This window comes from Lepisma saccharinum, chromosome 8 (assembly GCF_977018435.1).
Source record: "Lepisma saccharinum chromosome 8, izLepSacc3.1, whole genome shotgun sequence".
Taxonomy (NCBI): Eukaryota; Metazoa; Arthropoda; class Insecta; order Zygentoma; family Lepismatidae; genus Lepisma; species Lepisma saccharinum.
In genome coordinates, this window is record NC_139236.1 from 18,990,624 (window position 1) to 19,007,356 (window position 16,733).

General features: G+C 36.6%; 1 protein-coding gene across 1 annotated transcript in view; it reads left to right on the top strand.

The window, feature by feature from the left end:
• nwk (FCH and double SH3 domains nervous wreck) overlaps window positions 1-16,733 on the top strand; it is a 431,276-nt gene that overhangs the window by 367,141 nt on the left and 47,402 nt on the right. The window contains exon 16 of the mRNA XM_083126323.1: window positions 13,201-13,564. Coding sequence (XP_082982449.1) covers window positions 13,201-13,564 — 364 coding nt within the window. The remainder of the gene's footprint in view (window positions 1-13,200; window positions 13,565-16,733) is intronic.

A 16,733-nucleotide genomic window follows, 5' to 3' on the forward strand; every position in this document is an offset into this window, starting at 1 on the left:
TTTTTCTTTTTCTTTTTTGCGAAAATTTAAAATCGCCATATCTCCGTTTCTAATTGAGCTAGTAGGATGGTTGATAACTCGTTGGACTCGGAATGAAGTTCTCTTTCCGATTCTACAATACAAAATGGGGGTTTCCATTTTTAATTTCACAGTTGGCATTCCTTTGTGAGTGTTCCTTCATCCACTTCTTTTCATCATTATTTACTCCCTCTCCGTTGTAACGTTGTCACCTTGTAATGAATGGAACCCGGGTTCGATCTAAGGCAGAGAAATATTGACATTGGTATCCAGCCCACTTTAAACTGTAGTCCACTCCTGATTAGCCTATTTGAGCATAAAGTGGACTTGAAACAAGGTTTGACAAAATTTGCCATTGTTCATGCTCATTGTTGTCATTAGGTTGAGGAAGAAGAAAGAAGACGTAAATTGCATTATACATTCACAACCCATTTTTGCATGTGGCTGTACGTTTCATTTTTCAAATACTGCTAAAGCGACTTACACTACCCTTAGGTGCATTATTTTATGCTCGTTTCTTTAACCTAATAAGTGATTCAGTAATTTATATATATCCCATTTTTTATTCTTTACAATGCACCGTACAAAAAATGGTTATAATGTAAACACAATACCAAGGTAGTTGAATTCAGGGGTCCGTTTTGTCCAAGATAACACACCCTTTCTTTCCAACACTAAGAAAGCGAGTCTATAAAAAGGCCGTCTCGCCAGCATGGCATTGTAAATCTATGGCACACAGGTTCTTACCAAAATGTCGCTTTGTCGGCTCGATTTGAATCCCAGGATGCGTTCCTCTACAACCACCTTGTCCGCGGTCCCTGGGTTGTGGCAGTAACTCGTGAGGGTGTAGAAGGTGTCAGGTTAACGGCTGGTCTTCCATTCTTCCTCTGCATAATAGCTACTTCAAGAGAAAAACCCGTTGTCACCAGCGATACCAACTCCTCCGTAAAGAAAAGAACTGTTGGATATTGGGAGTATACGAAATATTATCAAATCGTTCGACAGATTTCCCAATGTTCAAAAACAGGCTCTTGAAGGCATTGTCGAATTGGGGACGATGTCACGAGTTTTCACCTTTTTCACCACATATTCCACAACTAGTGGTACACTACCCCTATCACCCCTCAGGAATATACCGTACCCAGGTATTTTTGAGGGGGAGGGGGCAAGCCCGAAACTGCGGATATATATATAATATTACTATAATGAAATATGTATCAATTATTAAATAAATAATATCATTATTAATACGTACATAAAGAAATTAAGTTGCTACATTTATAAACTATTAATTCTTTTAACAACTTCTTCAAAATGTCAAGAAATTAGAAGTTAGGTAAAATGTTTTTAATAAGTGTTACATATTATTTAATTATTGCTTTCTATTAATAATGATCAATAAAATTTCATACTTTTATTGTGTGCATGTCTCTATAATGGTGTATATCTATTAATGGTCTCTCAAAAGGAAATACTTCCTTATCAGAGCTGTAGCTAGAGATTTATACGCCCAGGACCAGAATAGATTTTCGCACACCCTGCACCGAATTTGCACCCACCCCCTGCCTGGATCTAGCTGGCATATTTAGACACTGAAGAAATATTATGTACCTACTCTTTTCCGTTGAATCTGACGAAAATAAAACTTAGCATTCAAGAAATGTGGCTAATGAAATTACAGTCGGTTGTGCATCCCACATCATCTTGTGCGTCGTTCTTCAACACATGATCATCACCTTTATTTAGTGTCAAGTTTTTGTATAATCATGAAAATAAAACCGTACACGGCGAAAGTATACACGTAATATTTAACGTTGTTGAAGTTTTTGACAACGAATCAAGGAAGGGATGTTACAAATATGCAAATGTACAGGAAGCGAGAGGAGAAAACAAATGACTGTCCACTTTAGTTCGCGATTTGCCCGGGGCTCTTCTCATCTTGTTTGATCTGTGTATTGTGGTTGGTGGGATGAAATCATCGATGGTAGGGATTTACCTCTATTGCTAGGGATGGTGGGATCCCCTCTTCCCCCTTAATTCACACCCTGCTATTAAATAAGCATGGACTGTAGCCGCAACACATACGCTCCTACATAGATTAGGTGATGTGATGTTAGTACGATAATTTAGGAACGGTATTGACGAGTTTACTTTTTATTTTAACTTATTTTCCATCCACATTTAACGAATCTCCCCGATTGAGTAGTGGTAACGTTGTCGACCTGTAAACTAGGGGTCCCGGGTTCGATACCCGTTTGAGGTACGAGTGGTTCGGAACAGTCCCGTTTCAGAGGCGTGTCCCGGTTGTCCTGTCGATATCATTAAAATCGCACTACTTGTCCCGTTTTATAAAAGTCTAGGAAATAGCTTGAAAAACAAGTCCAAATTTGAGAGACATTTCATGCTGAAAAAAATATTGATGGAATTTGGCCTGCGTTTCAAGTACATCACGACAATCAAACTGCTTCTCGTCGAGAACATTCGAGCATACAGCAGTTTACTGTTTGTTAGCATTTTTGTGTGTGTACCTTTATTTGTAGAGCAGTCAATAAGCATGACCAAGAAGCATATATGTAGTTTCAATATAGACCTGTTACAAGAATTTAAATTCCAGTGTCTTGACACAATCTCAAAATACAAATGTCTCGCGTGTCAGATAATTGGGGAATTTTCTGAACGGTTGATTGAACTATTTTTTTCTAAATCCACTTTATGGACAGAAAGCCTAATCGGGACTTGACCGTACAGTTTAAAGTGGCACTGTGTGCCTTCACCGGGTGTCGAACCCGGGACCCCTTGATTACAAGGCGACGACGATACCTCTGCACCATCGAGGAGGCCTCTGAACGGTTGATGAATACTTCTGGTACTCCTCAATTTCAGCGTATAGGACTAACATCAAAGGTTGATCAGAAGAGAGCAGAAACACTATGCAGGTCATACCGAGATTATAATAATTAATATCTCTTGAAATAGGAAGATCATGTTTAATTTATTGTTTATAATGTATCATTATGTAATCCACATTTTAATATATAATACTTTAATAATAACAATTATTTTATAATTATGCCTAACCGATTTTTCAGGAAAAAGAGAGGGTAATAAGACATCCTTAGGATGTTCCATTTTTAGGTCAAAATATTATGGTCACCCTATCGAATCCCATTTTAAACTGTAGATTCAATCTCAATTAGCCTTCCTGTGCATAAAGTGGACTTATAAGTAAACAAGGAAACTATGCACATTTAACCAAACAGGTAACGCCGACGTTAACCCGGGTGAGGGAGATTCCATTATCTCAAGCCATCTTCAAAAACTTTGTGAGTTGTCATATTTCGGTTCTATTATACTAGGCTTGTTACTATTATGCTAGGGTTGGCACCGCTGGTTGTCACCATACTGAACGAGGCGTGTCCACCGTTGAGGGATCTAGGGACAAGCAATTCCACGTATGCACCTCGCGAGATAAACGTTCACGGTTGACGCCCAATCCACGGACAATGAGGCCTCCTGTTTCCTTAACCTTCTCAAAATACAGGAGGATCGTTCTCGATTGTCGTCAAAGACATCAACCGCAAACAATGCCTTCATTTGTGTTCAGATTGTTGCTTTTGTTTGAGGACCAGCGTCTCTTGTTTTCCCGAGCAAATACGTGGAAGGCAAACATGCCTTAAATTGGAGGCAGAGGATTCTACGGACTTCTGTCTCTCCCCTGAAGATTGAGTGCGGTGCTCGGCTCCAAAATTCCCATTGCTTGTCCTTCGGTGTAACTTGCAGGGGAGATGGGAGACAAGATTGGGGGAATATGTAAAACCCTAGAAGTTTAATGATATGCTCAGTCACACTGGCTGTAGGACAACCGCTTTGCATATGAGGAAGCCACTTGTTAGGGTCTGACGGTGTTAAAATGTCCTACTATGTCTAGCAAGTCCAAACGCTCCTTGCATTATACATAGCAACCCCTTGTAACGGAATTTGGAAACAATTTCCTATGATACGTGTCGTAATCTCTAGATCCAACACGGGTACTTCCTATAACCTGTTTCAATCCTTTGACCACTTTTTTGGAAGAGCTTAGGAGGCAATTTTTGAGGAGAGGATTTTGAAAGTCGTAGAGAAGTTAACTTGAAGGTTCTGTTTTCGCAAGTGTGACTAAGACTTCCAATCCTGCCATGCGCCCAACACAAACAACTCTCACTATTTTGAAGTGTGTGTGTGTGTGTGTGTATGTGTATGCGCGTGTTGATTGTGTGTGTGTGTGTGGGGGGGGGTGACACCTACAGTAATCAGTCAAAAAATTATTACATAGAATTGCACTTATTCCTTCAAAAATATAGGCAATCATTAAAACTAAAATAAAAACAAAATTCCAAAATGTGTATGTTTGAGAGTTTGATTCAGAAGCTCCAATTGCAATGTGTGTGATATATTTATTTTGTCCATTTTCTTTTATATCATTGAAATTTCCATTTCTTGATTTTAATTTATGTTGACTGCATATCATTGCTGATGTGGTATTGTCTACAAATGTAATTATATAATTGCTCGGTTGATGAAACAGTGCACACGGAAATGCATAAGAAGGTAGATACTTTTATCAGCTGGTGTTCCATGTAATGCACTAAAAATGCACCAATTGGGAACATCAGACAAGGTCATTTCAAAGATAAAATTACAAATTCAGTGTGTAAATTGATGCATTAAAAGTGAAAGATTTGACGGAAATAATATTACTTTGCTATTATTTTTCATTTGGGAAGCAATGTTCTTTACACATGCTGGTGGTTATCCAATTTCTAAATGAATATTCAAAGACATCATTGTTTACGTTGATAGCGTAAACGTGCAGCAAACGGATACCCTAAGGGAATATTTTGAAATAAATCGCACAATGGTTACTGGAAAAATTATAGGAGGTCTTAGAACAATTATTAATGAAATGCGAAAGATACGTGAGCTGTAAATTTAAAAGTTATAACACTGTCAAGAAGAGGTGGTAACACTGTGCATGTGCTCTCAGGCATTGAGCATTGTTATTTGGGGTCCATAAGAGGTGCTCATACCCCCCCCCCCCCCAAAGGCCAATGGCGCGTCCTCCCTAAATCATATAATTCGTCCCCCAAATAATGTCATAATGCCCATAAATATTTAATTACGACAGCGTAAAAGTAAAATTTCTTAGCTTTACTGAACACTATATTTGATCTACCCCTTCTCCCTAAACAGGGATGTTCATCATCTCAAGACTGTGGATGCATTACCCCCCCCCCCCCAAAAGTTCATCATAATCCCCTGAAAATAGTTTGGATGAATACGCATGTCATAATTGATGTTTATTTGAATACAATACCATGTATTTCTTTAATTATTCAAATTTTCGAAATAACGAAAAGCAAACACATTGATTGGTTACTTAAGTTAATCTCAAATGTCATAAATTAAATTATATAAATATGCATATAAACAGTGTCTGTGAGTGGAGAATAAGATTTATAAAACCCACATTTTGAGTATTTAACACAAGTTGTTACACAACTTAAGAGAAAATTCAACCTGTGCAAACGCTGCAGACAATGTGACCGATTCAATTATTGTTTCACGAGACATTACATAACCAAAATTGGCCAAGAAGATTCAGACATTTATCGTACCGATGCACCAGCTTTCCAATACCCTCTGCAAAAAAAAGATGCGCCTGTCTGTTGAGCAGGTCTGCACGGTGTCCGAAGCTCTCCATTGGTGTGGAAACGCCGTCCTCACAACCACTTCTTCATCGCCGGGAAAAGGTGGAAGTCACTCGTGCCAGGTCTGGGGTGTAGGGAGGGTGATTAAACACTTCCCAGTGGAATCGTTGAAGAAGGTCTTGGGTTGACGCAGCAACATGTCGGGCATTGTCATGAAGCTAGACAATGTCTCGCCGTTTGTTCTGGATGCCTATGCGTAGTCTGCGCAATGTCTCACAGTATGCAGTCGCATTGATTGTGGTCGCCGGCTCCATAAAGTCAACCAGTAACACACCTTGCAGTTGGGGGGAGAGTCGATTGTAGCAGACATCCGTACGCGCCCGTCGTTGAGCTTCAACTGAAGCATTGGCCTTGGCAGTGGTGGTGGTAGTGGCAGGGGAGACACCAATCACGCTGCGTGACGCCCCCCTTCCTAGCGCTTCACGAACCACCTGGCGGCGCCATCAGAGGTTGAAAACAAAATAGTCGTATATTCACGTATATTCAAGTAATGAGTGAGACATGTATGAATTATATGTTTATGTCAATTATTATGGTATGTACAATACTAAAAATGGGCATTTGCCTGTAGTGTGAAGTTTTATAAATAAAATAAAATAAAAGGCAAGCCTGAAATGTCGATTGTGAACACTTGAAGGACACTTGAAGGACATGGAAATAAGTAATTCAATAATTAATATTTTTTTTAAATTATGATGCGACAAGGGATGGTCGAAGTGGTGTGGAATGACCCTACTTCAAATAGTTTCTCACCACTAAACACTCGTGTGTGTGCGCGCCAACGTGCATACACGTACAAAATGTTACTAATAATACGATATTTGATTCTCTACATGATTCTTGATAAGCAGCAGTTAGAAATAGTGTTGCCAGTAAAAAGCCAAAAAAATATGGAACATGGAGGACATTTCCAAACAATTCTCCACGGTTACACACAAAAAATATTACAAGGTCTTATTGCACCTCCTGCAACTACAGTAACCAATGGCTATATTGCACAATTTCCAGAAATGTTGAGATGGGTGTTTTTGAGGAAGTGATTCGTAAAAAAAGGTCAAAATGGATTTTTAATAATTTTTTTCAAAGAATTTTCTGCATAACATTAGAAGTTAGTGCAGAAATGGCATTGCAAATACTTAGTCCAGCTTTCATATTCTATGACCCCAGGAAAACTCACGCCCTGTGTTTTTTCACGTTTTCAAGAAAGTAAATTAGAACTTTGAAAGAAAAATTGTATTTTAATTTCAAATTTTGGAGTTAAAGATGGTTTCATAAATATGTTACTTTTTTAAGGTTTTGGAAGTTTCAAATAAAGCTCTACCATTTTTTGTTTTTGATTTGTAGTGGTTTGAAAATTGCATTATTTCGCTTCGGATGATTTATTTTATATCAAATAGTGTCTTGCCTTGTTAGGTTGTAACACTGTAACAAATTAAAAGAAAAGGAAAATATTATATTTTTGGACATGTGTCATGTGGTCCTTTAACATATTTTTTTCAGCTGATTTTGTAATTCTAAGGTGAGACATTTATTACTTACCTGTATATGATTTGAGATGAAATGGCCTTCAGGTCTCTGTCATTTTTATGCATTTCACATGATACGATATCAAAAAACATTATGGGCACTGAACCCACTCGTTACCATATTTACATACCTTTCGGCTTGACTTGCAGGTGTTTTCCTAATCATACACCAACTACCTGGGATCATACTCTTCTCAGGCCACACACAACGCGCTGTCGTTCATCATTACGAACCATATCTCTACTAAATAGAAATGAAGGGAATGGCGTACCTTCCGCTTAAATCCAAATGAGAACTCGAAACTTTTAAAAATTAATTTAGTGTTTAAACATATTTGAGATCTACAAATTAAAATTTATCGTTGTAGTTTCTTTATACGTAACTTCGATATTACCAATAAGGTACTTTTAACATTAAACACATTTCAAATCTGGATAAAATTAGTAAAGAATGATATATGTATATGGAAAACAATAATGAGGAGTACTGGAAGAGGACAAAAAGACAGGGCAGCCAGTAATCGAAAAGGGATCAGAGCATAACAAGATTGGAGACTGAAGAAGGAGGTTTGTGTCTAAGAACACGAGAGTACATTTGTTGCGAGAATCATACATGCACAGACAGACATTCCACGATATGGCTCAGGGTTTGAAAAAAAGAAGAAGAAGAAGTAATGTAACAGTCATTCCCATACAGCACACCAAGTTTCAGACATATTTCAGAAATATTACAATCTCTCATTTATGTTTCTAACATTCTGGTTTCGCGTTGACGTTACAGAAAGCATCACATGAAGTCCCAGTTTTGTTTCTGAAACATTGCAATGTTATAGTTTCATTGTCTAGTTTCTGCAACGTCTCATTTTTCTTACATCTCTGAGAAATGTTTCAGAGACATTTCCGCAACGTTGGATTCAGTCATCATGCATGCGTGGCGGCCATCCAGGACATTTTCTGCGGCGGCCATCTTGTTACCTTCAACGCTGACCGGGAGTCGTGCACATCTTATGGAGAATAATGTTGTTTATTGAGTGGTAAGTTGAATATTATTAATGCCAAAGTGTGTGAAAAAGTGAGTGGAAACAAGGCAGTTCAAGCCAGTGTTTAAAGAAGTATTTTGTTTTGTTTGTTTAATTAAAATATGTGGACGTAAAGAAGCACTGAACTTCTCCACCTCATGAAACTATAATCGCGAGAAATAAGTTGCCTGCGTTGTGTGTAGTGAAAAAGTGAATGGTCGAGACGCAAAGTATTTCCCTGTATGTTTTTACTGTTAAAAATAGCTATATAGTTTTCGTTTACGGTATATGACCCCTCCCCCTAAATTTTGCACAAAATTTGTCCTCTTCTTTTTAAAAAATGTTTCTCACTTCCCTGTGCGTAGTGAAGAGGCGTAGAATACCACGTAACTTGTTACGTTCAGAGCCTCTATCTAATACAAATTACGAATCAACTAATTTGTTCTGTGACATCGTTACGTAATGAAAATCTACCGCAGCACCACAGCCACGGTCATATTTTTTTGTGTGACAAAACTAAATTCCTAATTATATTTCTCTCTTAATCACTTGTTAGGTTACTCACTTATGTTAATCATCTCTCTCTTTCTCTCTCATGTAGTCTTGTATAGTTTTGTTTCTCATGAGGCTTGTGATGCCCTCCATATACTATATTCATAATTTTTTCGTAATTAGGTAGGTAGAATTATAGATTATTGACAAAAATGATATAAAAGGTTAAAATGTAATTATGATGCTGCATGATTGCACAAGTTGCAGATGTTGTATTTAACTTGACATGATAAAAGAAAGATGAAACATGTAATTTTTTCTGCAGAATGCCGAGGAATTTTCTAAAAAAGTAGATGGAAACACTGATTTTCCCTAATGTTAACGACTTGGATGTTACATAACATATTGAGCATTCACAAATTCTTTATGCTAGTTCTGAGCAAATAATATGAAGTAAAAGCAATTTTTCTTGCCAAATATGAATTGGTTTTACGGGGTTCTCCGAGGTTAGCTTTTTAAAAAAACTGAATTGTGCTGACATGAAGAATGTAAATTCTTGATGTTGCTTTGCAATTTTCTTCAATGCTAAGATGTTTATGACTCCAACAGTTAGTTTTTATGCAGATTTAGCAGTAATTAAGTATTCTATGGCTGATTTAAGATTAGTTTCTTTTGCAATAATGATCATTTTTGGACAAAATTTGGATTTCAAGTTACAATAATTCAAAACTATTAAACAATACCAGTTTAATATACTACATTTAGGTCATTTGTGGTTCCATTGTTATTATTATGTTTCAAGAGGTAAAAAATTGGTAATATTTAGTTGTTTTTATGCTAAAAATCCATTCAATCATCGTTTCTTCGTCATTAGGTAGGTAGAATTATGGATTATTGACAGAAATAAAATAAAAGGTTAAAATCTAATTATGATACTGCACGATTGCACAAGTTGTAGATGTTGTATTTAACTTGGCATGTTAAAAGAAAGATGAAACATGAATTTTTTTTCTGCAGAATGCCGAGGAATTTTCTAAAAAAGTAGATGGAAACACTGATTTTCCCTAATGTTAACGACTTGGATGTTACATAACATATTGAGCATTCACAAATTCTTTATGCTAGTTCTGAGCAAATAATATGAAGTAAAAGCAATTTTTCTTGCCAAATATGAATTGGTTTTACGGGGTTCTCCGAGGTTAGCTTTATAAAAAAACTGAATTGTGCTGACATGAAGAATGTAAATTCTTGATGTTGCTTTGCAATTTTCTTCAATGCTAAGATGTTTATGACTCCAACAGTTAGTTTTTATGCAGATTTAGCAGTAATTAAGTATTCTATGGCTGATTTAAAATTAGTTTCTTTCGCAAGAATGATCATTTTTGGACAAAATTTGGATTTCAAGTTACAATAATTCAAAACTATTAAACAATACAAGTTTAATATACTACATTTAGGTCATTTGTGGTTCACTTGTTATTATTAAGTTTCAAGAGGTAAAAAATTGGTAATATTTAGTTGTTTTTATGCTAAAAATCCATACAATCATCATTTCTTCGTAATTAGGTAGGTAGAAATATGGATTATTGACAAAAAATAAAATAAAAGGTTAAAATCTAATTATGATACTGCACGATTGCACAAGTTGCAGATGTTGTATTTAATTTGGCATGTTAAAAGAAAGATGAAATATGACATTTTTTCTGCGGAATGCTGAGAAATTTTCTAAAAAAGTAGATGGAAACATTGATTTTCACTAATGTTAAAGATTTGGATGTTACATAACATATTGAGCATTCACTAAAAATCTTTTTGCTAGTTCTGAGCAAATAATATGAAAAGCAATTTTTTTTGCCAAAATTCAATCGGTGTTATGGCATTCTCGAAGGTTAATTTTATAAAAAAAAAACAAAAAAAAAAACTGAATGGTGCTGACATCAAGAATGTAAATTCTTGATGTTGCTTTGCAATTTTCTTCAAGGCTAAGATGTTTATTTTACCTGTGCAAAATATTGTTTTTTGAAATGGAAATTCTGACCAGAATTGATATTATGACATTTTTTTCCTTTCAGGAAAAAATGAATGTTACTGCACTCCAACAAGAGGTTATAGCGGAGAACCTGCAATGAAATACTTCTTAACAGAACAGAAGCAATTGTATTTTGACAGATTTAGACAAATAAAGAATATATTTTATGAAAAAATATTATTTTTACGTATAATAATTTTTCTTTGAAGTGATGCATGTCCAATTTTTAGAGTTCAATGGTGACATGGATACTGTCTGATCACTCGCTGTTGTAAAAAAATGTATCAAAGTATGCTTATTTATATTTATTTGGTTCTTTGAATTGATGTTTTAAGTCCACTTTATGCACAAATAGGCTAATCGGGACTGGACCTACAAATCAAAAAGGGATTCGTATCACTGGAATGTGCCTCTACCAGAGTTTCGAACCAAAAATCCCTTCATTACAAGGAACTTAATTCAATTTCTCAGTGTATTCTGAAACTGACCAACTCATCCTAACCACCATAACAACGTTGAAAGTCAAACATGATTAAAAAATAATAGAAATGAGAAAATATAATTATACCTTTGAAGTAATAATTCAATGGAAATTGCTCACAAGTAACATTCAGAGAATTAACTAGTAACCACAACCTCTGATACACACTGCACATTTAATATTATAGAGAATGTCAAAAATTTTCATTGATTTATAAATTTTTAGTTATTATTCAATGATATTATTCGTATTGTTACTGCCTAAAAATTGCTAAAGTTTAGCTTGTCTCCACTTTGCACTTGTGAATTGATATTTATTTCCCAGTTGTGGTTACTGGTTCATTTACTGAATTTGTTTTGTGGTCAAAGTGTATCTACTTTCTCCAATTATGTAAGTATATAGGATATTATTACATTCATTTTGAATTTTTATTTGAGATACGTAAAAGGTGAGAATGTCAGATAGTAAATTTTAGTATCCGAAAGTTATACTATTTGAAGACATGTGCTCAATTTGTGATGTTAATTAATTTGGAATATTGCTGTGTAATTCTGAAAGTTCGAACACCATATAGGTTGAAAACCATACATGTGTAACATGTATTCTGTCCAGGAAAAATGTTTTCATTCATACAGAGACATTAGAGTAGAATTTTCAGATGACCGTGACTCATAGAATCATGAATGAATTTCATACAACACTAAAATGCTTCCAGCCTCTCATCTATTAGTAGAGGGGACGGGAGCATTATGCTGATCACATCACTCAAATCCCACCTTCTTTGTGACAGGGTGCAAAAAACCACGGAGAGCTTATTATTGCATGTAAAACTTTACACACATTTGAAGGTAGTTTAGGATTTGGTGGCATATACGAGTATTTTTCTTTTTTTAGTTGTAACTGTTGTCTGGTGTGAATGAATGTGTATTTTGTACTTTTATGCACTTCCCCCCCCTCGAGAATAATTGTAGCAATTGAGATACGTGGTCATTTGAGGAGAGGTAAAATAAATATAATTAAATATCATTCCTAATTAGGTATCAAACATTGTGAATTTTATTTTCAGGAAATGATTTACAAATAAATATTGAAGTAAAGGGGCTTAACCCCAATAGGCCCCCTTAAATATTTCACTCGTGAATACAGTACTGATTCCATTCAATATAACCGTAATGTACAATTATATCACTGTAATGTAGCTGAAATATCACAAAACCTTACGGAAATGTATTTGTAATGTTACACTGACATGTTTCTGCAATGTTACATTGACACGTTTCTGTAATGTTGCACTGATATGTTTCTGTAACATTACGAATGTTATGTTAGATTCGCGGACATTTTTACATTGCTGAAACATACCTGAAACATCACAGTAATGTTTCGCAATGTTGCTGCAATATTACAATGTTTCACGAGTTATGTATCCGTAACATATCTGAAACCATGTTGTGCTGTATGGGTTTTGCCCCCGCAATAGCCTATACTTTTTCCTCTGTGATAACTATCTAGTAAAGGTTTTCTGTGATGTTGACGGAAAGTTACTCGTACAGGGAATAGCCGAAGGAGAGATCACTGAAGTCTGTTACATGTGCTGCGTCTGTCTTGGAGCCTTAGTTATCCATACAATCCTCATGGAGTAAAGATATGTTCTTCTTGTTGGTCTTATTCCTACCTGTTTGGAGTTGATTCCAATGGATCTTATTCACACCACTTCTACGCACGTGTAACTAGCACAAAAGGGTTACAGTAAACAGTAAAATCGGCAATAAGAAAATACTAAATCCTCGTAGCGGGTGTTTGCCTCAGATTTACCCTACAAAGGTTTATATAATTCTTGACGATTCACTCAACAAACATAGTTATTTTTCCAATGTTACCGTTTCAGGCCCAGAACCCTGACGAGCTGAGCATCGTGGAGAACGAGCAGCTGGAAGTGATCGGGGAAGGAGACGGGGATGGTTGGATAAGGGCTCGAAACTACAAAGGGGAGGAGGGCTACATCCCCAACAACTACGTGGACGTCGACGCAGCCCCTCAGAGCGCCGGCTCCTATCAGCTCGTCTCCCAGATCTCGTTCTCGTCAGTGGACTACCACGTCCAGGAAGGTGAGGCAGATGAGGTGGACCCATTCGCAGAGCTGGACAAGCCCGCCCCGCCCCCTTCGCAGCCGCCGCCGGTGGCCATCGTCACCGAGGAGGTGCCCGCGGAAATTCCGCCCACCGAACGGTCAGCCCCCACCTACATTGACGGTAAGTTCCCTAGGCTCGTTCGTATCTCTGGCTTCGCATATTAATGAATGACACAGTATAGGGCTACTACAGGGTGAGTCAAAAGTGAGTTAACATATGTGAATGGCCACCATGGTCGCCAGACCTAACCTAATGCATTTTTACTTGTGGAGGCACGTACAGGTCATCGTGTACGCTAAGCAAATAAAGACCCTGGACCACCTCAAAGATAGAACCACTGGCGCCACTTCCCAAAAATCACTCCCACAATACTAGCAGACATCTTACGCAGCTGTAACATAGAATTGAAGCATTCAAGCTGGTAGTACGTAGTGTTGCCCACGGGACGAGACGGGACAGGCTTTTAAAAATTCGAGACGAGACGAGATTGATCATTTGTCCCTTTGACAAACGAATATTTTCGAGACGAGACAGCATTTCACAGCATTTCCACGAGACGAGACAGGCCAAAGTCTCGTCTCGTGGGCAACACTAGTAGTACGCATAGTGAACGTGTACTGTAACCGTAACCATTTCATGTGTATATTTTTGTATGCACGTATATGTAACCTGACTTTTGACTCACCCTGCATAAATGATTCACTGGATTTCAAAACACTGTATTTTTAAAAGTATTACAAATACAATGATTACACGGGAAAAGAACCGGAAACTCACCAAGTTTTCCTGGCACATTTCAAATGTTCTGTGTGTGCTAGGGAAGGCGCGACGGGTGGGTGAGGGTGGGCAAGCGCCCACCCAAAAATTCTTCTGCCCACCCGATTGCCCCCTGAACAAATTCAATACATACAGTAAGTGTATAGGAAAATATGAATGGTTCAATTAAAAAAGATATTCTTGTCTTGACTCTATGCACATTTTTCTTATGAATATCGTCGATAGTACAAAGACTCAAAAAATATTCTACAAGAAGTTTCCCTGTTTTTGGATTTACAATAATTTACTGAGTAAGTTATGGAAAATCGTTAGAACTGGAACCTTCCAGTTTCGTCTCGTCAGATATTGCATCGGCCCGTTGTATTTTTGTTTTTCATATTGCACTAGATTTTCCTTTTCAGTGTGAAGTAAATTTAATAGTACGTAACGGCATTATAGCATTTATATAAGCTTCCCCTCTAGGTTGAGATACGTTGTTGCTACGAGGGGACTTAGCAGAGCATTATGTATGAGGACGTCTATGCTGCCTTCATCCTTTGCCCCTTGTGTTTGCTTTTTTATATATAAATTATTATTATTTGTCTTGTCTTGTCGATTGTTCTGACAGAATTATCCTCCTGCGCATCGTCCATATAGTATTCATTACTGGCGTACGCAGAATATTTTTCGGAAGGGGCTGGAATTGTATATGTGGATAATACATAGCTTCGTTTAAGGAGATTGGTATAGAATAAAATATTTCGTATATTTGGAGTTTTCACTGTATTAAAATTGTACTTGAAGGCAGAAATGGTAATCTGGTGTCATTTTAAGGGGGCTTGCATTTATACCTTTCTATTTTCTACTTATCTACCAATTTTTCACTTGAAAATTTTGATTTTCTCAAAATTTCTGGAGGGGCTGTAGTCAGAGACAAAATTAAAGAGACAACACGAAGCTTTACGTTTCGTCAAGATTTCCATTCCGAGCCCTGATAGAAGACATGATCCAGTTAACATTCACGTTTTCCGAGGTAGGGAGTACAAAATCATACAGGATAAAACAAATACATTAAACCACCCAAACATGTAAATAAAAACATCTTCTTCGCGTAATTTCCATATGGTATGAATAGAACTTCGATCCATGACAAGGCTTCCATATCCTAGCGTTTTGGGTAACGAATGTCTTATTTCGATAGTGAAACCAACTTCCTATAAATATTGTGTGCAATATTGACACAATATTTTTTTTTTTATGTCTAATGTATATACTTCTTGAGGAATTTGGGGGCAGATAGTGCTTTGGTGATAATTGTTTGTGAATGATTTTTTTCGAAGAGTTTTAAAGCGCTATGAACAAGAGAAGAATTGGTACGTATGATTTTTTTTTAAATAAATTACTTTCCACAAAATATGTAAAAGTATTTGTCTTTCCAAACGTTATGCATATTCCTATTGAACCGTATCGAGCATATCTTTTCCTGCATTGGTCTGATGAATAGTTACTTCAGTACGTAATCGCTTCCTTAGTGATATCGATTTTTCGATATTCATATTACGCAAATTCCTTTATTTTGACCAATTTCAGCTATATCTTCTGTGAAAATTCTCGTTTCATGCTGGAAAACTTCAGTGCAGTGAGCAGAAAATGTTCATTTCTTGTGTGTTTTAAAACTTTCTCAATAAGACATTAATTAAATTAAATTATTCATATGCACTTATCAATTTGTATAACCCCGTGAACCAAGTAAATGGATCATTCAATAACCGTCATCCAGGAAGCAGCCATCTTTCCAGTTAAAAGCTCACAATATTGTTGATTTGTAATAGTGGCAAAGGTGGCAATCTACGCAACTCTTAATGTCGAATTTTGGCATAACTTGCAATCCGAATTTAAACGCTAAAATTACATTTGATTTTTTTTTTTGTTGTTGTTTTAAGTCTACTTTATGCACAATAAGGCTAATCGGAACTAAACCTACAGTTTAAAGTGGAATCCGAACCACTACATGCCTCCACTGGGTAAAAGTAAAATTACATTTCAAATATTCTTGCTGCTAGGTGGTTCCTCTCCATGTAGGGCGAAGCCTTGCCGCTCTCCTATCTGTGCCGCTGGTTTCACAAATATGAATAGTTCTTGTAACTTATAACTTTCGCAATCTCTTGCATTGGTAAAGAATTTCTTCCAGATGTTTCATAATTTTCGCATGAATTAAACAGTACAGTCGTACAGTCCCAAGTTCACCTAATAAAGTACGTTTCTATTTACGTATCCAAGTATGTGAAGAATTCCTTCTTAACTTGAAAGGACAAAACACTATACAAGCGAAATACACAGTGAACAGTTTAAGCATGGACAGTGTGAGATACAATGAAAGGCATGCAAAGGATAAATAAGAAAACGTACACCAGCAAAAAGAAATGGGGAAAGAAATACAGAGGAAATCGGGAGAGATGGGGGGAAGAGGGAGAGAGAGATAGATAGGAGAGAAGGAATGCATATTTGTGAAATTCAAATACTTATTAGGCTA